This window comes from Brachyhypopomus gauderio, chromosome 17 (genome assembly GCF_052324685.1).
Source record: "Brachyhypopomus gauderio isolate BG-103 chromosome 17, BGAUD_0.2, whole genome shotgun sequence".
In the NCBI taxonomy this organism is placed as follows: domain Eukaryota; kingdom Metazoa; phylum Chordata; class Actinopteri; order Gymnotiformes; family Hypopomidae; genus Brachyhypopomus; species Brachyhypopomus gauderio.
Genome location: NC_135227.1, coordinates 7,495,769 through 7,522,692, shown reverse-complemented (window position 1 = coordinate 7,522,692; position 26,924 = coordinate 7,495,769). Strand labels below are relative to the sequence as shown.

The 26,924-nt window shown below is 42.4% G+C and overlaps 2 protein-coding genes across 11 annotated transcripts in view; both read right to left on the bottom strand.

Moving 5' to 3' along the window:
- The window catches only part of stxbp5b (syntaxin binding protein 5b (tomosyn)), a 29,525-nt gene extending 28,743 nt beyond the window's left edge, over positions 1 to 782 (bottom strand). For 4 of the 8 annotated variants that reach the window (XM_076979169.1, XM_076979172.1, XM_076979171.1 and 1 more), the window contains exon 1: positions 286 to 781. In XM_076979169.1, coding sequence (XP_076835284.1) covers positions 286 to 423 — 138 coding nt within the window. In that variant the 5' untranslated portion in view covers positions 424 to 781. Of the gene's footprint in view, positions 1 to 285 lie in introns of all 8 variants that reach the window. The other 4 variants (XM_076979174.1, XM_076979175.1, XM_076979176.1 and 1 more) reach the window with 2 other exon arrangements.
- A 10,122-nt stretch (positions 783 to 10,904) lies between these two features.
- grm1b (glutamate receptor, metabotropic 1b) lies at positions 10,905 to 26,561 on the bottom strand. Of its 3 annotated transcripts, none has more exons than XM_076978867.1 (10): positions 26,489 to 26,561; positions 25,247 to 26,100; positions 23,981 to 24,230; positions 21,985 to 22,220; positions 21,745 to 21,756; positions 18,745 to 18,991; positions 18,376 to 18,544; positions 18,002 to 18,128; positions 14,066 to 14,996; positions 10,905 to 13,559 (listed from the first exon to the last, which is right to left on the bottom strand). In XM_076978867.1, exons 2-10 carry the CDS (start codon positions 25,953 to 25,955, stop codon positions 12,716 to 12,718), a joined length of 3,525 nt encoding a protein of 1,174 aa, XP_076834982.1. In that variant the 5' UTR covers positions 25,956 to 26,100; positions 26,489 to 26,561; the 3' UTR covers positions 10,905 to 12,715. The 3 variants fall into 3 exon arrangements, with proteins under 3 accessions (XP_076834982.1, XP_076834983.1, XP_076834984.1); XM_076978869.1 differs by having other exon boundaries at positions 13,282 to 13,524; XM_076978868.1 differs by lacking the exon at positions 21,745 to 21,756.
- Between the last annotated feature and the right edge of the window lie 363 nt (positions 26,562 to 26,924).

Here is a 26,924-nt window from a genome sequence, read left to right as displayed (position 1 = left end):
AGCTACTGAAGTGTGTGTGTGGTGTGAAACGTCGTTATTTAACAGTTTTTTCACGACAATTTCTTGGTTTTCTGAAAGTATCACCGTTAACAGACGTGGTTCTGGTTTTCTATGCAGAACCAGGTTATAAAACTGTCAGTTTTCGGGCTGAGCGGAAGCTGGTGTCGAGCTGGCCGAGAAGGCGCTAAGCTGGACCGAAAGGTGAGCGGTGTTAACCGAGCCAGCGAACCGCCGGTGGTAAAACCGTCCAGAGACCCTCCACGACGACCTTTTACCCGAACCCACCTTACACAGCTGGAAATGTTCCGACTGCAGAGTCTCCAGAACAACGTCGTTGTCCCTGTTACTCGACTGGGGCGACGAGGAAGAGGAGGAAGCCGCAGTCAAGCCGTCCAACACCTTTCTGATATTAAACTTCTTCATGCTTCCTCCAGCAGACGTTGGACCGGACCTTCTACATCAAGAGTAAACCGTGTTTATCTAATATTTATGGAGACCTACAGCCCCCCTGCAGTTCTGTTGGACCTTTAACATGACAGCCAGTGTTACACAGCCGTCCCCCCCCCAACCCCTGCTAAAGTTATCAGTCACACCTCAGCATACATGCTGCAATCTTAACGCCTTGTCCAAAGCTACTCGTTTCCCATTTGTAGGGTTGTACTGGGCTAGAACTGGAACCAGTCAGTCGCTATACGGTCACCGAATCCAACACGGAAACGCAGGGCGCTGCAGCCCAAACGGAGTCGGCGTGTCGGAGCGGTACCCGGATGTGCGGCTGGGACGGCGCGGCTCTGGGAAGATACTGCGGTCACATTTCAAAATACGGGTTCTGTTATTCGTGCTGTTCAAGCATGGTTAAGTCGATATTTTCAAATTGTGTTTTTTTCTTGTTGTTCTTAATTGATCACACTTTCTTAAGTTAGTGCAGTCTTTTAATAGTTTTTTATGTAGGTTTTTTTAATTACCTTTGCGCTGGAAAGCTGACAGTGTCTCTGATTTCGTTGTGTTTTGACAGTAACGTCGCTAAGGGTTTACGCACGTGTGAATAACACAAATATATTCATTCGTTTGTTTATACATCAAGCATCAACCATAACACATTAACACGTTCATGGTTTAGTTACAGACTGGTCTGCTGGCATAGAAAATTCACCAGTCTCCTTCTACTATATGTATCACTAGTCACTGTTTGACCATGGGCCCACTGCTGACTGAACAGTGGCAGTTTATATAAGGGAAAACCAGTGACGGTTCTGCCACAAAATCATTGACTCTCCTTAAGGTCCCCCTAAATGAGCTACTCTTTTTATGGGAGTGTCTTTAAAAGTCACGCCCCCAACTCCCCCAACCCTCAGTTCAGATGGTCTAAATTCTAGACTCTAGAACCTCCACTGGGGACAACACTGACTGGTAGTGGAAAGGTTTTGACCCAGTACACGTTTATCAGACTCAGCAGTGGTTCTGGTATTTGGCTATTTCCAATGTGGCTGAAGGGTGCATATCTCTGTAAATATGTACATTCCATGATAAACAGAAAAACGTACAGGTTCTCTAACATGTCTGATCATGTCATTTTAATTTCCTACCCGAGTACTGGCACAAACTGTCTCTGTTTGATGCTGAGGAACAGCCTTTCTGTCCCCACAGGAATTACTGGTTTTTCTGGCTCTTTTGGGGCTTTCTATTACATCAGTCCCAAGGGTCACATTTTACTGCATCATTAAGGGCTGGATTCACACTTGTTTTCTGCTTGCTGACTGCATTAACATATCACTTTCACTGAACTCAGCTGTTTGATTAAGCCAATGGCAGAGGTCCAGTTGAAACCATTACCGTGGAAATAATCACTTTTTTTGGCACTGGACAATGTCTCCTACGTTATTCCCAGTGGGATACTTATAGGCATGTTTTGTTCTGGGGTGTCAATTAAATTACTGCTAATTAACAAACAATTACAAAATGGGAGAATTTTTAGTATATACCCTACATTTAAATAAAGCACATATAGAATTTGTTTAGGGCCAAGTCACTTTTGTGACAAAGAAGAGAAACTTAAAGTAGCCTAACTGGCAAAATGTACACGTATGCCCTTTACACAGTGCTTTGGCCGGTTGTTTTGAATTACGTATGAGAGGTAGCTATATTTAAGTCTTACACGCGGTTGGTTTAACCACTAGATGGCGCCATATTCCTTGTAAGAGTTTAACTATAAGTTTTAAGCTTGAAGAAAAAAACATGGAAGCCTTCTAATGCTCGCGAAGTTTTCAAGCTTTCATCTTTCAACAGCTGGGCATACATAGTAAAGTTAAAAACAATGAACATCAATGAAAATCTGCATCATCAAACTGGTTAATCAAATACAAAAAGGAAAACCTTATAGAAGTACAGTTATAGTCTGTGGCATCTGTTGCAGTGCCATCGTCAAGTCCAACAAAGCTCAGTGTCTGAGCAAATGACTACTGCTGGCTATATATTTGTCAGTTACTCTAAATTCAGCAGTAAATCTCCCAGCGACACTGCTGTATTGTATGAACACAGACCAACTCAACACCCACAACCCATTACCCTATCAATATTATTGCTTTGTTGAAAATTGTGTCATCAATAAAATCCAGTCAGCAGTGGTCCTTTGGTCAGAGTGATGTGTCCAAGTGATGTTTGGCAAAGAGGGCGAATAGTGAACTAGGCCAACAGATGGGTTACAGTCTGTACCTGTACACCTACAAAATTCACCTACAGTGTAAGATAGATGTACCATAAGACTAACCAGTGTAAGCAGGTACAATGTAGGTCATTGTAATGAACTAGATAATTAATTCAGCACACCAGATATTCATGTTACAAATGTCGCTATCAATCAATTACTTCATTAGGAATTTACCACTGTTGGACATAAATATTCACAATGGATTTTTTTCTTTTACTATAAAGAGGTGGTTTTTTAAACCATATTATTTATTTTTTAACCAATTGTTCCACACAACTGTTTTCATTTAATACAGCATTAAAGGATATAAATATATAATGCAATCAGATGATAATGACAAGAACAAGCAAACTGTTAATAAGCTATTTTATGAGGCTTTCTGGTTTGCACTGAATAATCTAAGTCAATTTATTTTGAGATGAAGACGTCTCTGAAATGATATGTCAAATATAGATTCTGCAGTGGGACATCACTGTCATCACTCACTGTCTCCGTCTCTGTCCAGAATGGACAAATGCTCAAATAAAATACAGCAGAACTGAATGTGCTCAGTCCTGTCGCTGTCTCTCATGTTCCTGCTCCTCTCTTCCTCAGGCTCCCTGTGCCTGTAGAATCATGATCCACTTCTCCACAAGAGCGAGCCATCTGCTCTCACACGTGGGACCGCTGCCATGTCTCACTGGATGAGCTCTGACCACTCGAGATCATCCACAGCCCTCTCTCCCCAGCCAGCTCTCACACTGACTCCCACCACCCGGGAGCTTCTGCCCAGAGGACCCAATGAATGACACAGACACCTCGGTTTAGACTAATACAATGATCAGGGCAAATACGTTTTTGTCAGATTTTTTATTTAATACCCAGTTACAGGTGATGGCATGAACAGGAGTGATTTCTAATTTGGCAAAGAAGACACACAGATTTTCATTTTAAGATTAAGAACAAAGTATTTTAGACTGCGCATAAAGATAAAGTATATTTATAAAAATGTGAAAAACTTTGCACAAATTTTTTGCTTTAAGGCAACTAATCAATACATTTATAATGAAATCATTAAAGTCTTACATGTAGTAATTCTTTGACAATGCATATCTAAGTTGGAGAAAGCGATGCAAAAAAAAACAAACAAGTAAAAAGACTGCTTGATTTCTGAATCAGTACCTTAATCGTTCTCTGAACTGAATCATTCTCTAAATGAATCTTCAAACCAGGTGGCAGTGTTGCACTTCAGACTTTTAAAGACAATCCTGATTAGACCTCTTACCTACGACCAATACCACAGCTAAATCAAACCCAGCCAATACCAAAGCTACATCAAACCCAGCCAATACCACAGCTACATCAAAACCAGCTTACACATTTCTCTCATTACCTCTGTGTATTTATGATAACACAGTTGCATATGATTTTATTATCATTATTTGAATTATCTGAGTGACGTATCATGTCTACCACACATGGACGATAAAAAGCAATGTATAACAAGACATTAGTAATACATTAAAATATGCTGAAGATTGTTAGCAAGCATCTTATGTATCTGTCATCTTATTACTCACATTTATGCTAACACTATTTCAACTGGCCTCTGTAACTGGGTCTGATGTATCTAGGGCATGAGTTCTTATTTAGACATGATGCTTCTCCAATACAGATTCCCTCCCAGTACAAGTTGCACATAATTCAACAATCACTCTAAATGGACTCCACAGCTAGGCGATGTGCATTAGAATGATAGTATGATTAGGCATGTGGAACTCTGAGGAATGCTGTGTACTTATCTTAATATAAAATAACTGTGACTGATCAAAATCCTCATTTTCCCAGGCTTTTCACCAGGGGAACCTGTTAATTGAGTGAAAATGTTTGTAAATGGGATGGAGACGCTGGAATAAATGGTATGTAGAACAGATCCCCAGACACACAGCAAGGACACTGGAAAGTAAAACTACCGGACAGTGCAGAACAGATGGGTTGAGTAAAAATATCTTCCCTCCAAATACACTCCATGTCAGCAAAACACAGGCCCGAGGTGTGGATCTCGCAGACAAACACACACGTCTGGCACGAGACCATCCCGGCACTCTGTAATCGAGAAAACAGTCAGAAGAGCATCGGCTAAGAGAGTCTAACAAGTGACATTAGGTTGCCATGTCTCTGTAGATATGAGGATTCATCCTATTCGGTATCAGCCATTTTGTGATGTGACCACAGCTTTGGCAGATCCTGCAGTTCTCCCTCTGTGCTGCTACACAGGCTAAGAACTAGAACACTGCTCCATGGTCATTCATTCAGTTTCCTTAAAAGCATTTGAACACTTACTGTCTGCAGCAGTGAATTAGCTTCATTCATATGATTTACTCAAAAATGGCTGGTCTGAGCCGAGAAAAGGACACATAATTGTTCATCTGATGAATCCATGAATGCACAGATTCCCTCATTTATCACCTCCTCATAAGGGCCCAAGGGTGAAGCATGACAGACATGTTCATTGACACTATTTCTGCTTCCAGTGTTTGCACCTTCTCTCTGTGATTCTGAATCTTTGTCAACACAGTGCTGAAAAACAAGTGCAGAACAAAGATTTTTTGTTTTGTGAGAAACTCCACTGAGTAAAAATAATGTGAACTTTGAATTAGTTTGCAGGTTTTAGGTAAGTGCAGTATGTTCAAAACAAATCAGAGCAAATGTAATTTTGGAAAAGGCTGAGACAACTTTAGATGTGCGACTTAAATTTTATCTCAAAATAGTTTTTTTATTTTTGTCTATCTACATAACAGATGGTAGGTATTTATTTTGGCCTCTAGGGAAAACACTCTAAAGGTATGCATGGTAAAATTTTTCAGTATGCTTGAGAAAATTCCTTAAAAAATGTATAATACCTTAAAACTATACTATACTAAACTACAGATGTGATCACAGTACTGTACAGTGCTGGTCAAGACTAACAAAGATCATTAATCCAATGTAGTTCACTGAATATAGCACAGGTCTCTAGAGAATGCAACAGTATGTTGCAATTCCAAACAATTCCTCAAGCAAACATCCAAGAACCGCGTCACGCTGGTTGTTCCCTCCTGTACCTGCACAATCCAGCAGCTTGTCTGGAAAATCATCATTCCTAGTGGATTCCCTTGTCCTGGATCCTTTTGTCATTGGTTAATGCTCGAGGAATGCCTTGCTCTCTGTTTACAATTTTTGAGATTTGATTATGAAATTGCTCAGCACCATTGTGTATCTTTTATTACGTAAGGAAGCTATATGATAAACGGGTTTCCTGCAGCAGTGGACTGTTAGAATGGTGCCAAAGTGCTCCTGCCATGCTGATCTGTTAATTAGCCTGTGAGCTGCTGCCAGATTAACAAGGGAAATAAGATGAGACACCAGGGAGGTGTTTATTAGACACTCGGCGTGTGCCCCACACTCCGCCATCCTCCCACCATCAGATCGATGTCACTCTCCTCATTAAACAGAACTTTGATCAGGCCAAAGAGTGCAAGACATCGATTGGTTTGGTATGCTTTGGTATTTCCTCTAAATTGTTATACATTTTTAGATTTTCATAATTTTAATTAGCCATTTCAGAGCAATTATTTGATAAGTAATATAAATTATTGACTAAAAGATTTGCAGTTATGAGAATGATGGGTGTAAGTGTGATTCTCAGTTTAAATGTGATCTCTGACTGTGGTCTCTGGCTATAGACTCTGACTGTGGTCTCTGGCTATAGTCTCTGATTGTGGTCTCTGACTATAGTCTCTGACTGTTGTCTCTGGCTGTAGTCTCTGACTGTAGTCTCTGGCTATAGTCTCTGACTGTGGTCTCTGGCTATAGTCTCTGACTGTAGTCTGTGACTGTGGTCTCTGGCTATAGTCTCTAGCTATAGTCTCTGACTATAGACTCTGACTGTGGTCTCTAGCTATAGTTTCTGACTGTGATCTCTGGATATAGTCTCGAGATATAGTCTCTGACTGTGGTCTCTGACTGTGGTCTCTGGCTATAGTCTCTGACTGTGGTCTCTGGCTGTGGTCTCTGGCTATAGTCTCTGACTGTGGTCTCTGGCTATAGTCTCTAGTTATAGTCTCTGACTGTGGTCTCTGGCTATAGTCTCTAGTTATAGTCTCTGACTGTGGTCTCTGGCTATAGTCTCTGATTGTGGTCTCTGGCTGTGGTCAGGTTTCCAGTTCCAGACCTCTTTTATCACTGACTCCTGTTTAAGTGGTATTATCAATTCACTGTTTGGTCATTAGACATAGACTTTGCTCATAGTTGAAGAAACTTTTTCTTGACCTCAGGAGAATTAAGACTATTAGAGCAACAGATTAGCACATTTTCAGATTATGACTAAATGCTAGACTAAACACCCGAGTATAAATTGAGCAACAAGCAGTGGCGGACTTAGCAATTTGGGGGCTCAAGGCGAATTTAGCTAGGGGGCCCATCAACATTAATATGCGATAAATAAGTTAAGTCAGGTTCACACTACACGATTTTCGGCTGGTTTTTCAGTCGCCGACTGTTTTTGTAGATCGCCGACAGAAACCTGTGGTCGGAGGCAAATCGGCGATCACTCGGCGCTCGCTCAGTCGTGTAGTGTGAACTGCTGAAAGACGCTCGCCGAGTGGTCGCCGACTCATCGCAGACGACCGGCAGATATCTAGCATGTTTAATATGTAGCATGTTTAATATCTAGCTCAGTCGGCGACTGAGTCACCAGCAGCGTCTAGCTACAGCCAATGGGAACGCGGAGAGAGAACCGCGGCACCGCTGAAGATATCTCTGAAGAATGTACAAAAACTTTCAAGAATGCTTTCAAAACAGTTACCCAGCAAACACACAAAAACCTCACCTTTCTTACAACTTTACTACAACGCTGTGTTTAAGTTATTGTGACAGCACTGGAGAAATAGTGCAATTGATTGTATCTATGTTCACTGCAACGGAGAGATGAAATAATTCTGGCAATTTGGGACTATGGAGTGTTTAAACAGTAAAAAAAAAATAATAATAATAATAACAACGAAAATGTGGAGTACATGTACATTGTTTTTTCTTCTACGTGGTGTTTGCTGGTTCTCGCGAGAGTTTCGTTTTCGTGTTCGTGTTTTTGGACGGCAGCCAGATGAGTCGGCGATTCCCCAGTCATGTAATTCGTGAGCCCGCGTCGCCGATCAGTCATGTAGTATGAAAGCCACAACAACTAAAAGACTCGCGATTACAGCACAACCAGTCGTGTAGTGCGAACGGCACAAAAACCGGACGACTGAAAAGTCGTGTAGTGTGAACCTGGCTTTAGCTAGACAAGGGGGCCCTACTGTGGGAGGGGCCCAAGGCAATTGCCTAGCAACGCCTCTATGCAAAGACCGCCTCTGGCAACAAGTACTATGACATTTTCATAGCAGGAGTGAAGCTCAAGTGTGAAAAAATAGCAACTTTACACAGATGTGGTCAAACAAACAAAATGTAGAGAAAGTAGCAAATGAAGGACATGTGTGGAGAAGGGTGTGTGTGGAGAAGAGAATGTGTGGAGAAGATAGTGTGCGGAGATAGCCTCTCAGGGGTGTGAGCCACACTTCCTCTGGGTGCAGAGGTGACATGTGAAGTGCTGAGGAGCCGTCCTGTGGGTGTAAAGAGATGACAGTGCTGATAACTGAAGAGGGACAGGTGTGTGCAGTTAGGGTTAATAGGATTGTGATTGGAATCAGGGAGGGGACGGGGGGGGGGCATGTCCCTGTGGTTGGATGTTGACCCAACCCTGACAGGTACTGTCACCCAAATCTGACCTTGTCTGAAGTACATATATCATTAATCCTCTGTATGGCTTAAGGTTTATAATATATGGGAAGCTTAAAAAACACAAACATCCCCATCTTCCTTCATGCTATTTGAAGTTTGTTTGATTTGAAATTAAAATAGCTTAAAATTGCTGCTCTAACTCCAGTCCTTAAGAAACCAGGTCTGGATTCAGATAATTTGAGTAATTTTCATCCTATTTCTAATCTCCCATTTCTGCCTAAAATACTAGAACGGGTAGTTGCCACTCAGCTTAATGATTACCTAATGTCAAATAGTCTGTTTGAACCATTTCAGTCCGGTTTCCGTTCCCAACACAGCACCGAATCAGCCCTTATCAAGGTTACAAACGACCTTCTTCTGTCCTCTGATTCTGGAAGTCTTAGTATTCTCATTCTCCTCGATTTAACTGTGGCCTTTGACACTATTAACCACTCTGTCCTTCTATCTCGCCTCAAATTTTCTACCAATATCACTGGTACTGTGCTTGAGTGGCTAAGATCATATCTCACAAACCGTAAACAGTTTGTATGTATCAACAATTGCAGATCAGACATGGTTCCACTGTCCCAAGGTGCTCCCCAGGGTTCTGTGCTTGGTCCTCTTTTGTTTATTCTCTACATGCTCCCCTTAGGTGACATCATACAGAAACATGGTCTTCATTTCCACTGCTATGCTGATGATGTCCAGCTTTATATTTTCACCAAATCAGTCACCACTATAGCTCTTTCTCAAATTAAACTGTGATAAATCTGACATGGTCATAATAGGTCCAAAATCCCTCACAAAAAACATACAGAACTTCCCCCTGACCGTAGACAACTCCACTCCGTACCCTTCCTCACACATTCGTAATCTTGGTGTTATTTTCGTCAAAAACGGCTTTTTTTCATTTATAAAATATTGCGTGCCTTCATCCATCACTCAATTCTTCTGCTGCTGAAACTTTGATTCATGCTTTCATTACATCACAAATTGACTACTGTAATAGCATTCTCTATGGTACACCTAACAAAATCCTAAATAAACTTCAATACATTCAGAACTCTGCTGCACGTCCTCTCACCCAGTCATGTTCTCGTGAACACATCACACCTGTTGTTCAACTACACTGGTTCCCTGTCACACAACGTATTCAATATAAAATTATTTTACTTATAAAGCCCTCCATAATCAGGCACCTCCTTACATCACCGATCTGCTTGATCACTATACTCCCTCTCGGTCGCTTCGTTGCTCTGATGCAAATCTTCTGTCCATACCATGTAGGATCAAACATCGGTGATAGGGCCTTTTCAGTGACTGCACCCACCTTATGGAACAATCTTCCCAAACACATCCGTGATTCTTCTGATCTTTCCACTTTTAAATCTCTTTTAAAAAGTCACCTCTTCAGATCCGCTTTTAATTTATGATGTTATACATTCATCTCTTTCTTATTTGTTTTTCTTATTTCTCTATTTTTAATGTTTTGTTTTATAATGTAATATTTTGTACATTCTATATGCTACTTGTTTTGTATTGTAAAGCGACTTTGAGTGTCCTGAAAAGCACTATATTAAATAAAATGTATTATTATTATCAATAATAATAATAATAATAAATGAAATACTTCTAGTTCTAATGGCTATAAAACAACAATCAGCTTTTCTTTTGTTCAAGGAAATCAGTTACATTAATGACTGATCATCTTGTTCAAGATGAAGATTACTATGCCTTAAATCATGATGATCCATACCAGGAAGAACCCAGTGATTCACTAAATGCTGGAGGTGAAAGCAATCATTGGAATATATGTGCTACCTTCACATATGGTACCAACACAGCACTAGAGCAGCACTCCATGAAGCACTCTGTTCTAGGGAGGGTTTTTTTAAATATAATAGATATCTTGTAGGATCACAGCTCCCTAACATCTTGGGGGAGGAGCTTTTAGGTTCTCAACTCCCTTATACACCTGGAGGGGCAATTAGAACATTGTGAGCTTAAACATTTTTTTTTATTGTGTGGATATATGGATTAAATATTCATGTAGGCTATGGTTTCAGTGTATGTAAAGGATATAGAAAGTTAAGATGGGTGAGGATGCTTCCAATGTCCACAGTCCATTGTCCATAATATCCTAATGGGATATTATTTAAAGTGTCTCCAATTTTTGCTAGTACTGAAATCCTTGTACAAAGTATTTTCATTTATCTGTTGCAGGTAAAATACTCCTGCACCAGTAAAGCAGAACAAATGTGATCAAATATACTCAAATAAACTCAAATAAACAAATGTATAGTCAAATGATCTCTCTGCACACAGATTCTGTGCTATATGGATGTACTCCAGTAACCAGTAATATTTATCATATCTTTTGTGAAAACTGTAAATTATGTACAATAACAACCCTGAGAACACATTTACAAAAACATATAGTATTTAATTTAACATGACTAAGAAAACATATTTATATATGTTTTTAACTAATCACCATACAGTGCATATTTTGTCTATCTGAGGAAACAAAAAGCTTATCGTAGGCTTAATATCCATCTACATACAGAATAATAGGAAGCAAGGATTTGCAGACAGCAGGGAAATGCTACACTACAAAGATGTTTTTAGGGGTTAGGGAGCTAACTCAGGCTTAAACGTAAAGTAAATCTAAGCTCAATCGAAATGACCTTAAATGCTTGCTAACCTCTCACCCTTGTGTATTAGTACAGTATGCACAAAGTATTATGACAGTATGACACTGATCCTGCTACAGCTGTGGTATGAGTTCAAGCCTATACGATGCTATTAAGTATGAGAGGGAACAATATTGCACTGAAAATAACTTTATACTATATAACAATCATAAATATTAAGCTAAAATTTAGCAAAATACAAGACAATATTCTATGATCACTTAACAATTTAGAACAATTTTAATAAATCTGGATGTGACTTAAATGGTTATAACTGAATGCATGATGATGCTGCCTATGCTCTGAAACCTTGAGCATGCTACTAACAGAGAATGTCAGCCACACATGTGATTAAAGCTACATTCTGGAGTGATTAAAGCTACATTCTGGAGAAACTGCCGTCGGTGGCCCTGTGGAGCAAAAGCGCTTCCCTAATTATCTATAATACATTGACTTTATGAAGAGTTTGTGGCACGTGAAATGGACAGAAGCTGAAGAGACATTTAATTTGGAGACGACACAGTTACGTAGCAGACAGAGCACTCTACACACCGCAGTTTGAAAAAGGACCAAAAGGGGAAATCAGGTCAAAGCCTTAGAATGCAAAGGAACGTTTGACATTACCAGAATGTGTGTGCTGTACTGGGGTTATGACCATTTAAATTGCTTTTTTGAGCAATCTATCATTTGCTACATGTAGAGGTTTAGACTAAATGTATTGATTAAAAGAATTGTATAAATAAATGGGAACCACCAGGTTAATCTGTACAGAATATTAATGTTGTAAACATTCACAGATCTCACATAAAAATGTAGATAAAAAACAAACTACAAAAATGCTTTGACAAAAAGACATCACAACACTGATGTGTAGATATAACAGTTCAGTTTCCTACAGCTTAACAAGCTTCTGACAGTTATCTATCTATATATTTATATTTTTGTTAATTTATACCTAAATTACTGCATATGTTTATGTTATAATATTCTTACAAGAATGTTTGTGCCATCTTTAGAATATGATGTTGTTTAATATCGTTATGTTATCTTACTAAAGGTCGAGGTTTCATTTCAACTTAGAAAAGTTGCATTGGTGGTAGAAATCACATTCAATTTACATATTCTACTTGCTACAGTTTAGGCATTTTATTAATAATGCTTAAATCTTCATTTATTGCTACATACACACTCATACATATTTATGAGAGTCCATTTGACCATATGATAAAATCAAACATAAACTGTGTAGTCTGGAAAGAAGTGATAATGTATTTGTTGTCAGCTTGTCAAATGCTGAAAAATTCTTTTAAATCACAAACACTTATTCCAAATGCAAGTGTCCATAGTGAAATCCTGAAGTTTACTTTTCCTTTGAAATTACTTGCAAAAAACAAAAAATAAAAAAACTCCCTTACAGGACGAGTCAGATTTTTGCTCATGTTTGGTTATTATATTGCAATCCAGAGACACCAAATGACGTGATACTTGATGAGGGTCGCTTATTGTGTTTGGTTTTTTTTCTGTGTTTTTTAAAGCTCACTCACAGGGTAGATGAGCTCTGTTTGTAGTCTCTGAGGATGACAGACGCGTATGTGACACTCGGCGGTGTGCACAGGATGGATTCAGACACGGGGGAGTTGGGTATGGGGCTGCCGGCACCCACAGAGTCCCGGAAAGGAGAGGGGGGCATGAGGGACACGGAGTCCCCCATCGCATGCTTAACCTGCACCAGGTCCTCCTCATCGTGGATTTGCGCATTGTCATACATGTAGCCGTGGAGGAGACCGAACTGCTCACCCTCCACCTCCTCCTCTTCCTCCTCCTCCTCGTCCTCCTCCTCCAGAGGGGAGATTGGCTCCTTCGAGTAAGGGCCCAGCAGGTTTGGGAGGATGAGGGGTGGGTAGGCAGGCCTCATCCCAGCGTCCGGGTCAGGCATGTTAATAATGTCGTCCAGATCAGACATGCTGGAGGTGAGCTCGCCCACCACCTCCTGAAGGAGGTCCGCGGTAGCGTGCTGGGGGAGGATGCGTTTGTGTGGCAGGTGCTGCTCGGGGGTGTAAAGCTGTTGCTCCACAACCCCTTCCTTCATAGGCTTGATGTCAGGCTCCTGCCTGTGAGCGATCATAGCAGGGCTGACTGGGGGGTTGTATCTGACTGGGTCGCCCTCATCCTCCTCAGCTACATTGTACAGAGTCTTGGTGCTTAGGTCTGAGAACTCCAGGCCTGTGTTATGGTAGGTATTAGTTAGAGGTTTGATGACAGCCATCTGATTGGAGCCGGCCTCCTGTCTCTTCACATGCACAGACAGTCTGTGCCACATGTGTTCTCCTTTCGGAGGATGTCTTGAACCTGGTTCAGACCATGACACAGACTTTCCATTAGAACTATGAACAAAATAAAGATGGCAGTTATTTCACAGGAACCAAGAAAGGTGGACACAAGAACAACATTTCTGGTTCATGTAAAAATTGCTGTCAGTTTGTTTGATCACGCATTATAATTTGAATGTATAAACAAATATTTACTAAATATTTGTTTTCTGTTCGTTGTTATATTGCATTGAAGAATTAAATTTCAATAATTTCTTTGTTTAAGTTCTACTTAAGCAATGATTCATGTAATGGTGATTAAACGGTTCTATAGAGGCTTATATGGAGCAGAGCGTCTCTTGTCCCTGTTGCTGAGACCCCCTGGGTGTGTCTGTTTTAATTGCAGTCGACCTGCAAATCAGAGATGTCTGCACAAGCTGTTAATTGAAGGCTGCCCCTGAAATGGCATGACCTGAAGGTCTCGAGTGGCGCGTGAATTACGAGACCGGGCCCGTGGGTACTGGTACTCACGCAACAGGACGGAGAGAGGCTGTCCTACACTGCAGCTGAGCAGGACTTACTTTGCGCTCCCGGGGCCGTTCTTCTTCCGCTTAAACATGTTGATGAGGCTGTTGCTCCTGCAGGCGATCTTGCCGTCGCCCACGTGCATGCGCACGACGTCCGACGTGGTGAAGGCGCTCCGCACGTTGCGCTCCGGCTTGGCGATGATGATGTACATCTTGGGCGTGAACATGCAGCCCAGCGCCACGGTGACGCTCAGGCTGACGGAGAACGAGGTGGTGATGATCTTGTAGTTGGAGCCGAAGTAGATGGGCACAAAGGCCAGCCAGATGATGCAGGTGGTGTACATGGTGAAGGCGATGTACTTGGCCTCGTTGAAGTTGGCCGGCACGTTGCGCGTCTTGAAGGCGTAGTAGGTGCAGCTGAGGATGAGCAGGCCGTTGTAGCCCAGCGGCGCCACCATGCCCATGTTGCTGGTATTGCAGATGAGATAGACCTCCCGGATGCTGGGGTAAGACTTGACGGGTTCTGGGGGTTCTAGGATGATGAGCGTCACCTCCAGTGTGAGCTGCACGCTGATCAGGACGAAGGCAATGACCACCTGGGCCCAGGCGCTCATGAAGCGCGGCTTCCGCGTGCAGATCTTCTTCTTGCTGCCCGCCAGAATTCGTGCAATGCGGTTGGTCTTGGTGACCAGGGCTGAGTAGCACATAGAGGCCGATAAGCCCACCAGGAGGCGCTGCAGGTAACAGGAGGCCACGGAGGGCCGGGCTATGAGAGTGAAGGGACAGATGTAGCCCAGGAAGATCCCAGCCAAGATGATGTAGCAGAGCTCACGGCTGGAGGACTTCACCACCGGCGTGTCTCTGTAGAGGATGAAGACGAATGTGACAAAGCTGGTCACCAGGATGCCCAGACACGAGAAGACCACAGCTACGATGGACTCAGCATGGCTCCACTCCAGGTAGCGCAGAGGAATGGGCTCACAGCCTGTGGAGACAATTACAAAACAAAAATCTAATTACAAGACAATTACAAAGCAAAACTCTGTAAACTATAAACAAATATGATTTGTTTGGCCAATCACTAAAGGATTCAAAATTCAAGGAAGCAAGCTGTTGCATATTTTACTGATAGTAAAAGTGACTGCAGTAAGAGTCTGGAGAGGGTTCATGAGGGTCCATCTCCATTTATTTGATGTCTGAACGAGCAAACAGTTCTAATGCCAAGTTTGAAAAGTGATAGAATTTCTGCAGGATTCATCTTATACGACAGACAAAAAGGTAAATATGGAAGAAAAGCTTTTAAATAAAAGTTTGTATTCTGTGCTTATATGCCGGTGCCCAAAGTACTTTTGGTAATCATGTCAGAATAATATATAAATAAATATAAATATATATAAATAAATATAAACACACTAAGTGAGGCCAGCAGGGGGCAGAGATTTGGAATTAGTTACATGAACGCAAAAGATATAAATGATAAATAACAAAGGCGTGTGGCTTGGATTGCCTGTTTCTGCTGTAATATTGGCCATCTGCGTGTGACCAGTTCTCCAATGCACCAAGTGCTAAAGTAGGTTTCCAGTTCAACTAAAAATAAACAGACTCTCCACTAAGGGAGTGGCCGTAAGACAGAGCCAGGCCAGGGGAGGGAAGGGGGACTGCGGCAAGAGAGAGGCTACAGCATCCACCTGGGGGCGCTCTGGAGGAGCAGAAGCTCCCCACACTGCTGACACCAACATTCATCACTCTCGTGCCGCTTCGTGTATGCACACTAATGGGTTACTGAGTTAAAGAGTTAACGAGCTTGGTCACAAATCAGCTAATTAGAGAACGATCTATGACATAAAGAGACCAATGTGTTAGCAATATATTGAGACATATCTAATGTACCTGTCCCGATTACCATGTCCTGACATACTATATGTATCAAACATTGTGACATTGTATAACCCAAAAATATATTCTTTTGAAGTATCAGTGCCTAAGTTACCCAGATGTAAAGGAGCAGCCTTAAAATGTGTTCAATGTATCGTGCATTGAACTAACATATACATACACAGGTAGGACAATATATAAGAGGGTAGATTTGACATTGAACATCACAGGAGACCTTTGAAAACAGGCCAGAAAAGCAAGAAGTAGGTCTGTTATAAAGTGCACCGAGAGAGCAATCTGTAAAATGATAAATAGCCTTCAGGTGTCAGGAGAAACCTTTTGAAAATAGGACAAAGCATTATTCTTCAACAACCAAATCACAATATGGGTCTTTAACTTTGGTATGGATCTTTGGATGAATTATAATAATTTGGACTTTACAGGAACAGAGTCCAAAAAGATTCACATCGTACCCTTTGTGCTGAGTGGAAGCTGACTCTGGACTCTGTGACTCATCCAGGAAAACTTAAGGAGCCAGTGGCCTGATTGCCATGCACATCTTTACTAGCTGCTCTAACTACCCCTGCACATTTACTAGTGGCTCTACCTACCCCTACACATTTACTAGTGGGTCTAACTACCCCTGCACATTTAGTAGTGGCTCTAACTACCCCTGCACATTTAGTAGTGGCTCTAACTACCCCTGCACATTTACTAGTGGCTCTACCTACCCCTGCACATTTACTAGCTGCTCTAACTACCCCTGCACATTTACTAGTGGCTCTAACTACCCCTGCACATTTACTAGTGGCTCCAACTACCCCTGCACATTTACTAGCTGCTTTAACTACCCCTGCACATTTACTAGTGGCTCTAACTACCCCTGCACATTTAGTAGTGGCTCTAACTACCCCTGCACATTTACTAGCTGCTCTAACTACCCCTGCACATTTACTAGTGGCTCTAACTACCCCTGCACATTTACTAGCTGCTCTACCTACCCCTGCACATTTACTAGCTGCTCTAACTACCCCTGCACATTTAGTAGTGGCTCTAACTACCCCTGCACATTTACTAGCTGCTCTAACTACCCCTGCACATTTACTAGTGGCTCTACCTACCCCTGCACATTTACTAGCTGCTCTAACTACCCCTGCACATTTAGTAGTGGCTCTAACTACCCCTGCACATTTACTAGCTGCTCTAACTACCCCTGCACATTTACTAGTGGCTCTACCTCCCCCTGCACATTTACTAGCTGCTCTAACTACCTCTGCACATTTACTAGTGGCTCTACCTACCCCTGCACATTTACTAGCTGCTCTAACTACCCCTGCACATTTATTAGTGGCTCTACCTCTCCCTGCACATTTACTAGTGGCTCTACCTACCCCTGCACATTTACTAGCTGCTCTAACTACCCCTGCACATTTACTAGTGGCTCTACCTCCCCCTGCACATTTACTAGCTGCTCTAACTACCTCTGCACATTTACTAGTGGCTCTAACTACCCCTGCACATTTACTAGTGGCTCTACCTCCCCCTGCACATTTACTAGCTGCTCTAACTACCCCTGCACATTTACTAGTGGCTCTACCTACCCCTGCACATTTACTAGCTGCTCTAACTACCCCTGCACATTTAGTAGTGGCTCTAACTACCCCTGCACATTTACTAGCTGCTCTAACTACCCCTGCACATTTACTAGTGGCTCTAACTACCCCTGCACATTTACTAGTTGCTCTACCTACCCCTGCACATTTACTAGCTGCTCTAACTACCCCTGCACATTTACTAGTTGCTCTACCTACCCCTGCACATTTACTAGCTGCTCTAACTACCCCTGCATATTTACCAGTGGCTCTAACTACCCCTGCACTACTAGCTGCTCTAACTACCCCTGCACATTTACTAGTTGCTCTACCTACCCCTGCACATTTACCAGTGGTTCTAACTACCCCTGCACATTTACTAGCTGCTCTAACTACCCCTGCACTACTAGCTGCTCTAACTACCCCTGCACATTTACTAGCTGCTCTTGCTGTGCAGCTCCAGTGTGCTGCAGGTCTCCAGCGTGAGAGCCACATGGACAGTGAGACTGAAGAGTTGTGCTACCTTGCAGTTCTTCATCAGGCCACCAGCCCAGCTCACACGCCTTGCAGGTAAACTCATCCTGGACGTACTCGTTATCCTTGCAGGCTGTGCAGATCCAGCAGCAGCTCACCTCTCCTTTCCTGATCACCTGGAGGGGGAGCGTAAGAGGAACAGCACACACCTGCTAGATACACCACTCCACTATTTCTCAATACTACTTGTAAGTGGGTAGTCACAGTAGTCACATATTTTGTCACACAGCTTGTTGTCAGAACAGAAAAGAACTCTGTCGCCTCTGTAGAAAACAGATCTTCTCTCTTTCTCTTCCCTACTGTTACCATCCATTTCTCCATACATGTCATGTGACCATTTTCCTGTTATACTCAAAGCCTCACCTTGATCTCTCCTTTAGAGCAGGGTTCACTGCAGACTGAGCGCACCATCTCACTCCTGTTCATCTGGATCGTGAAGTCATCAATACTCAGGATGCCCTCGTGCCAGGAGCCCACGTTGATGTAGTCATACACACCAGGGGTCACATGCTGCAGATTCATTATGTCATACCTGAGACGGAAGGGTAGAATGCTGCTATCCTTTCTAAAGAAAATACCCAGCATGCACTTCTTCAACCAACCAAAAGCTAAAGTCCCCCCCCCCCCCAAGTCACCATAGTCACTACAAAAGAAAATGAAGATTATTTTAAAATGTACAATACAAAAACAAGTCATTAGAAATATATGATCTACACTTAAAAAATGAAATACCTGCCAGGTGAATCCCCATTCTCATCAAACCACACGTCCTCCCCAGACACTCCAGTGAAGGAGGTCTTGAGCAGGAAATCCAGGAGTTTGCTGCCGTCGATGGCATCCATGGCCTCACACAGGCCCTGGTGGCCCGGGCACAGGTGCTGGTGCATGTCATGGAGACCATGTGCCATAGCATAGATGGCATTGATGACAAAACCCATCTTACTGTCCTGCACGTAGTTCTCCTCCAGGTTCTCATAACCTGCCAATACAAACAGGACTGACATGAAGTCACCCTTTCTTACATGTGTTGAGAGTTTGGTTTCTGATTAATGTGCCACATCACACAGCCGCTCATAGAACGGTCCTGTTTTAGCAGCATCCACATGGCCACATGTTTCAGCAATGGTAAATCATCCTAGAGTTCCAGACAGTGTAGTGGAGAGAATAGAGAATGATAGGGTGTCCAAAGACCCATGATTCCTCCAATGCTATGGGCAGCAGGACACATTACATACTCTTTCAAATCAAAAGACCGGCATCATTAGACCAGAGGATTAAAAGCATGCTTGCTTCGTTGGAGACACAGTTCTTTTCTGCAATCCCACAGTATTTTAATTAGTAATGGATGTTATTGTTGTTAACTGGGTGAAGAAATTAATAATTTACTCATAATACTTTCATTCTGGCTGTTTCCCACCACAAATCAGAATAGAGATGACACACTACTGTTCTAAAAATCCCAGAAACATAATTGTTATGGTTTAGGAGCCACCATAACGTGAAAGGAAACAGCAAATGTCAAAGGACACCCTATCAGTGCACAGCGCCTTGTGATCTGGACCAAAGGACAGCCTATCAGTGCACAGCGCATTGTGATCTGGACCAAAGGACAGCCTATCAGTGCACAGCGCCTTGTGATCTGGACCAAAGGACAGCCTATCAGTGCACAGCGCCTTGTGATCTGGACCAAAGGACAGCCTATCAGTGCACAGCGCCTTGTGATCTGGACCAAAGGACAGCCTATCAGTGCACAGCGCCTTGTGATCTGGACCAAGCCGGCAGGAAAAGCAGCATCAGGCATTACAGCTGATGATTTTGCAGAGAAAGAAACAAATCTATTAAAATAACGTGGGCTACATCTCATTAGGATGAGACTTTCAGTTCAACTTATCCATTTAAGTGGGATGCAGCAAGCTGGATGCAGCAGACAAAACCAAGACATGCTTTATGAGAACCGGTGCCTTTTCACTCATGAGATTAAACATGTTATATCTGCCCTCATGATATTACGCAGAAGGTTGAGACTACTGTAGAAATAGCAGAGAATAAATTACATAAATTATAAAATACGATGTTTATTACACTCATCAGCACTCTCTCTGTACAATAATATATTGCATTCATAGCCATAATACAGGGTAACATATTTCAGCAGTTGTTCATGGCTGGAGGAAAAGGAAAGCGTGTGAATCAGACTTATTTGAGCTTGAAACGTCCTCCTGTGTCTGCTTTGTGTTTTCGTGCCAATTAAAAGCGTGCTGTGATTTGCTACATAAGCATTAACAGGGCCATGTTTTGGTCCCCATCTTTCCAGCCTGTGAGCTTTCAGTGACGTCTTCTGAGAATGTGAATTGTCCTTTGGCTATAGCTAAACTGGGACAAAAACACTGAAAATCAGATACTAAGGAAGAAAAGAGACAAGAAATAGCTAAAAAAATTGTCATTGAAGTTGTACTTTAGAAATGACTTGCAAAGGAGACAAGCCAGTATTGTGATCCTACTGTGATCTTATAAATGTATGGTATGGTGCTTGATCCTACTGTGATCCTGTATATGTATGATAAAGTGCCTGATTTATCCCATTCTCTGCCAACGTGCACTGCAACTGCGACATTACTGTGACGCTAAAGCCATGATTTGTGTATATCATAAGTATCATATAAAGACACACATTTGTTCAATAGTGCAGAGAGAAGTGGTTTAGGGAGAGCATACACAGAGATATTAGAAATGCATTCACAGCTGCTGTCTTTATTCTGAACCCTCTGATTCAGATCTCATTGTGTGCATAAGCAACCAAAGGTGCATGGTGGCCCGTAAGGTTCCCTCTTTGGAACATGCAGCAAAGGCAGTTGGCGTGTGATAGCTAACATCAGTGTTATTGGGATCTAAAGTCATATACAAGAAAGTGTCCAGGGTTATTATCTGCAGTTCACAGAACATCCCAATAACTTCATATATATTAGAGGTCTACCGATACACATTATTTGTTCTTTATTGTGTTGTATTATTACTACTATGACGATCAGCATCAACAATCAACAATTATGACAAGCACATACTTTCAGACTTTAATGACCATGATGATATAATGATCTGAAGATACAATACATGATTGTGTGATATCAGTTGACCTCTATCTATATTGCTGAAGTAGGGAGAATCCAAGCTATCCATTCAGGAATATTTACTTACCATCTCGTAGCTCTAGATAGAAAAATAATAGAGGTAACAGAACAGCACACTATGACTATTTCTTGGTGTCAGCATTTGTAAAAAGGTATTTGTTACTGTGCTATATGTTCCTAGCCTTTATTAAAGAAGCCTTAAGAGTGCAAGTGTATGGCTTATGTCGCTTCAGTCTGTGGAGAAAGTAAATGAAATGAAAACAGGATGACGAGACGTGTGCAAACAGGATGGAAAAGAAGTAAAAAAAACGTAAACCAGATCAGACATAAACCAGATCAGACAGCAATAGTTGCGTGCTTGTCTATATTTACGTTTGTCCTGGAAATAACTCGACTGTTTGATTTACGGCAACATTTAGGAATGTTCAGATGAAAACGTAAATATATCACACAGTTAATGAAGATGGACAAAAGTATTTGTGACTTTGAAAACATGCTTGTTGAGCATTGTTTTACGCAGTCTAATGCTTATGCTAGTGTTTGTGGAGCATATCGATAAGCTAATTGCTTATACTAAACAAGAAGCAAAACAAAAACAATTTACCTAGGTCACCATCTTAGTCAGCAGAGAAATGATTCAAAATACAAACAGATCAAAAGAGGACAAGGTTTGTAATACAGGCATTCACAATTCAAGAGGACAGCGCTTCATAGATTTTCTCTTCATGAGCCCATCATTCTTTAATTGTGCATGTTACCTGCTTCTCTTGGAGTCCCCACTCCCACTCCCACTCCCCATTCCTTGGTTACCTGCAGCAGAGACTGTCCCAGAGCTCACACTCACCTGAGCAGTTCTTCCTGTAGTTTGCGTTCTCCTGCGGGTGTCCGGGGATGCGACACTGGAAGCGATGTTGCCAGAACTCGGCGAACCACGGGTTCCTGGTGTTCGTCTTCAGGCGCAACTTCAGGAAGTATTCATTAAAGGACGTGACCTCCTCTGTCTGAAGCTTCATGGTGATGCCACCTGCTGCTTCCTGCTCATAGCCTTCCACCACCTCGTCTCGATCCGCCCAGCCGTCACTAACGGGAGCAGGTCGCGAAGTCTCATTAGTCTCTTAATTACTGCCGGCTTCTTTTACGGATTCACACCTACGATGCCGGAACAATAGGAGCGACAAACACTGACACACGTGAGTGAACTGACCTAGTTTAGCACAAGCTTCCTAAACTTGGCACATCCTCCCGTCCCTTCCTTTGATGCCATGGGATTTTACTGAAGAAATGCTTGTTTTCTACCTCAGTACTTTCATTAGGCTGAGACCACAGAAATATGATCTGATGTTTTCAATCTAACTTAATAACATTTTTGTAAATGTGAACATAACTGTATAATGTTTTACAATCTTTTTTTTAATATGTTTTATATATAGGATATACTGTCATATACTGTCAGACAGGATTACTCTTAAGTACTGAGTCTGGCAACATTAAAAGCAGCTCATTACAAAGCCATCGAGGTGCTTTTTTGAGCATGTCTTCAGATGGCCTTCTCTCTCAGGCATCAGCAGGATTCAGCTATGCTGCTGCAGCTCTTCGAGTGGGATCAGAAAAGTCAGGACGTCAGTAGATGGGAGGCCTCCTTTGCAGGCCTTCGTGTACAGTACAGACACACTTTCAGAATTCAGAACTGTCCAGTGATCATGCATCAGACACATGTCAGAATAGTACAGTGACCGTTTGTTTTTCCTCTTGAAAAAGATTAATTTGTGTGGCTACTCTGTGCCACCACAGCCATCTGTCTCTCAGCACCCTCTCCATAACGTGTGCCAAGAATGGCCTATTCTTAGGTGCCTGATCATAGTATGTAGGCAACTCACTTCTTGCAACTGATGGATACTAGTGTTTCTTGAATTAATAAAGTGCAATTAATCCAACTACTTAAGCAGTTTTCAGGGATACATATCGAGTCCTGTGAACATATATAGAAGAAACATCCCAGTCATGAATGACACACTATGAATCTGATAGTCACTTTGAGAACTTGTCTGACTATCTCAGAGTCACTGGTGCTGTTTTCCTAAGTTACTGCAAAGCTTTGAATTAGCCCCTTTCGAAACACTCTCCTTGACCCAGAATAGAACAGCCTTGGCCAATTCATGTTCTCTTTTTCAGTCCTCAGAGACGTCCCTGGCGGCTGGAGAGTAGAAAAAAAAAATTTCATCTTAACAAAAAAAAAAAAAGGGTATCCGCCTGCTGAGGGAGAACATGCAGTCTGTCAAAGAACAACATCCCACAGTCCGTCACTCTGATATCTTCTGAATATGAAACCAGCTGCATCACTGCTTTAAAATCAGCGATTTCATGATCATTTCATTTCTGTGTCCAATAGTCCACAATTCATGGAAATATGAAGGGTTTAAATTAATGTCCTTTAAAGAGCATTTAACTGCAGCCCTGGATAGTGATACTACACAAAGGAGGAGACTTCACACACAGTTCTTATCTGGCAAGCAGGCTGTTGACCTCCACAAGTATCTATCGGTATGATCTGACCCAGTAGGACAGTGTGGATGTATTATGCATGAGCTGACATCTTCAAGGGGATGTAGACGTAAGAATGTCCTGCCTGACCTGAGGAGAAATCGTATCCCTGCTAGGTTTCTGCTGGTTTACCGCATGGTGGTTTTAGAATCAAACAAACGCTAGCTCTAGTTTCCATGACAAACAAACTCTCAAACGTTCCAAAGTCCTTTCAGAGTAAGCATGAGTCTTAAAGGGGAAAAACAAATCAAGCGTATCAATAATTGACTGGTGCGGTGCCCGTCGGTGGCGTTAATCACCTTCCAATGAGGAGGAACTCTCCTGCTACGCCGAGGCGCCTCATGGCCATTAGGAGGCCGCGGACGGTCATGCCCTCGCAGAAACACACCACCACCCGCGCCTTGGGCAGCCGCTCGCGAAGCTTGCGCAGCAGACGGTCGAAGTGCTTCTCACCAGCGTTGCTGTAGATCTTGTCAGAGTGAGCGATGCATAAGCCCTCTTGGGAAGCCAGCTCCTTAAAAGCCTCCATCCCACTCTCACCATAGTTCCCTAGGAGAAAATGGATGGACATGGAAGTCTCTGCCTCACCGGGGCCGTTAGGTCAGTGCTCCGAGTGGACTCGTCACATGCTGGGACTGGGGACAGCAGGAGCCTTGTCACCCTAAGCTCCTCTTAGTAATTCTAATACTCCTGCAAACTAGTTCTTCTCTCTGACTGCTTGACAACAGACATGCACTAAAAGTTCCATTCGTGACTGCCATGAACCTGGAACAAAAGTATCATGCTTAAAGGTAACGTGCCTACAGGTGCCTTGCCAACCTCATCCCAATCCATCAGTAGATTAACAATCTGATGATTGTAGTACATGACTAGTGCATGATGCTCAGAGACAAACATCACAAACCTCACAAATATCACCCGGTATAAACTGAAATACTTTCTGCACCAGCTGCAAAAGCTTTCATTAAAAAAAGTCATTTCAGCTTTCAATTTCACAGTAACTCTGCTATGGAGTTATAATGCTGCCACATCATTGTAAACAAACAGAACATATTCCGCAAATATTTCAGGAAGAATTCTCTGACAGAGGGCATGAATATATTGAGCGTAGCGCTGGAAGTGTGAGGATAAAGGAGAGCAGGTCTTTAACTGACCTGCTAAATGCATCATTTACATAAAGTCCCTCTTGGCAGGTTTGCCAGGCAAATGCATCACCTGCCAAGATGCCTTCACTGCTATCTAGGACACGTCTGAAATGACTAGAACACATCAGTATGCTCACCACTCTGAGAACGTCTGAGTGACATGGCCATCCTGTGGCTAACAAATAAGAACAACTATCCATGTCTTTACATACCAGCTGGCTTCAAACTATTTTTGGTGAACAGACTCTATAACTATGTTATGTAATATTATAACTGAAAACAATTAAATCGCTATGCACAGTAACTGTACAAACCTTTATTTAGATAAACATACACGTGGTTCATTACATGTTATAGAGGTTAAGTAAGAGGTTAAGTAAGAGGACTACAGGAATGTGATTTATGCAACTGCTCACTCACCTTCAGTGTGCACAGCCGATACATAAGTCCAGTTATAGCGTTTAACAATGTCCAGAAGGGCCCTGGCCTGTAGCGTGTCAGATGGTACCACTCTTAGGAAATATTTATAGAGAGTTTTATCACTCAGGTCAATGCTGGTGGCAGAGTAAGCGATCTGGGGGATGTTGAACAGCTGCAACAGGTTTTGAACCTGAATGGCCACTGAACTGGACCCAGGACCGATCACACCAGCTATGGGTTTCTTAGTGGCGGGCGGTTGACTCAACGGAGGCCCGTCGAAGCACCACTTCGGACCGTCCCGGTCGTCGCGGATCGAAATGAGAGAGTCCCGTATAAATTCAATACTTTGCTCCAATGCAACTGAGGAGTGCCAGCAGGAGTCCCTGATTTCACAGCCCAAAGTGATGTTGGGTAGAAGGTTGGGGTCGGAGTTTATTCTGTCCAGGGTGTGGAACATGGCCTCGACCCGCTGGATCCCGTACTGCTCCCTGACCTCCCCACACGTCCTCTCTGCCACGTTCTCTGCAGACGGTTGGTGATGTACAGAGAAGAGAGCTCCAATAATTATATCACCGTCCATTCGGGCCACGGAGCGGGTTGCAGCTCTGGGTACCAGTGACCTCTCATAGACGTTTCTTGCCAGTGCGCAAAACAACAAAAGTGACAGAAATAAAATGGTGATAAAATTCATTCTCATTATTCTCCCCATGGTCTTAAATGCTTCGGTTGCTGAATAATATATATATGTAAGCCTGCTGGTGCGAAGAAGCGACGTAGGCGTCCGTTTTCTCCATATTTACCGTATCAACCATTGCTCATTTGCAACTAACTCAAGGCAATCGTCATCAAATATCCTGCGAACAAAAGTGAAAACTCCATCATGCAAAAGTACGAGAAACTTTTCACGAACGTCTTAACCCATTATAATCAATCACCAGGACGTGCGCTTTGCGTAAATCAGCACCATGGACAGAAACATTGTTGCAGTGGAAATAGCGAACTTTATCCTATCGTGTAGTCGTGTAGGTAGGATTATCATTATCTTCTAACAATTTACATTCTTTAAAAATCATCGGTGAAACTTTTTTTAGCCAGAATGCCAAACACCAAATATCCGAATAGGCTACAAGTTGCAAAAAATCTACGCCAAAAACCTATCAATGTAAATCGTTAGGCAGCGCAGGTTTTGTTTACTGGGACATGCACCGAATGCTCTATAAAGCTCTATAAGTGTATTCTTACCCGAAATCCGAGAACACCTAATCCCGTATCGTCTGCTGGACCATTCAGTCTTAAACTGCAGTTCACTTTCTACTGTGCGTATAGTTTTTTTTTCTTCATCCCCGAAACGAGCGCGGATGCCCCCTCCTTTCCATGCTATCACTGCGCCCAAAAGCGGGTCACATCAACCGCAGTGTAGGTTTGATGCAGTGAAAAAGACCAATTATAAAGCTGTGGTAAAGTATTTTAAAACGAATATTTCACACTAATATTTCCAATGAAGCCGCGTGAGCGAGGCGGGAATTTAGTTGTGTTCATGTTTCACTGGCATTCTCATGAAACTTTTCATGAATCGTTCTACTACGATAATAACTTAATAATTTAATAATTTAAAAACCCATAATTTTCTTCGGGAAAAAACAAATGTACAACATTTTGACAGCCCTGACTGTCCGAT

Bases quoted from the DNA above. Each gene is read 5' to 3' on its own strand.
- grm1b (XM_076978867.1), bottom strand. From the start codon at position 25,955: ATGGGGAGAATAATGAGAATGAATTTTATCACCATTTTATTTCTGTCA. The intron at 18,129-18,375 runs GTGAGGCTTTGA...CTCCCCCTCCAG, and splicing joins GCTCTAAAGGAGAGATCAAG to GTGATCAGGAAAGGAGAGGT. The intron at 14,997-18,001 runs GTAGCACAACTC...TTGTCTCCACAG, and splicing joins GCCTGATGAAGAACTGCAAG to GCTGTGAGCCCATTCCTCTG.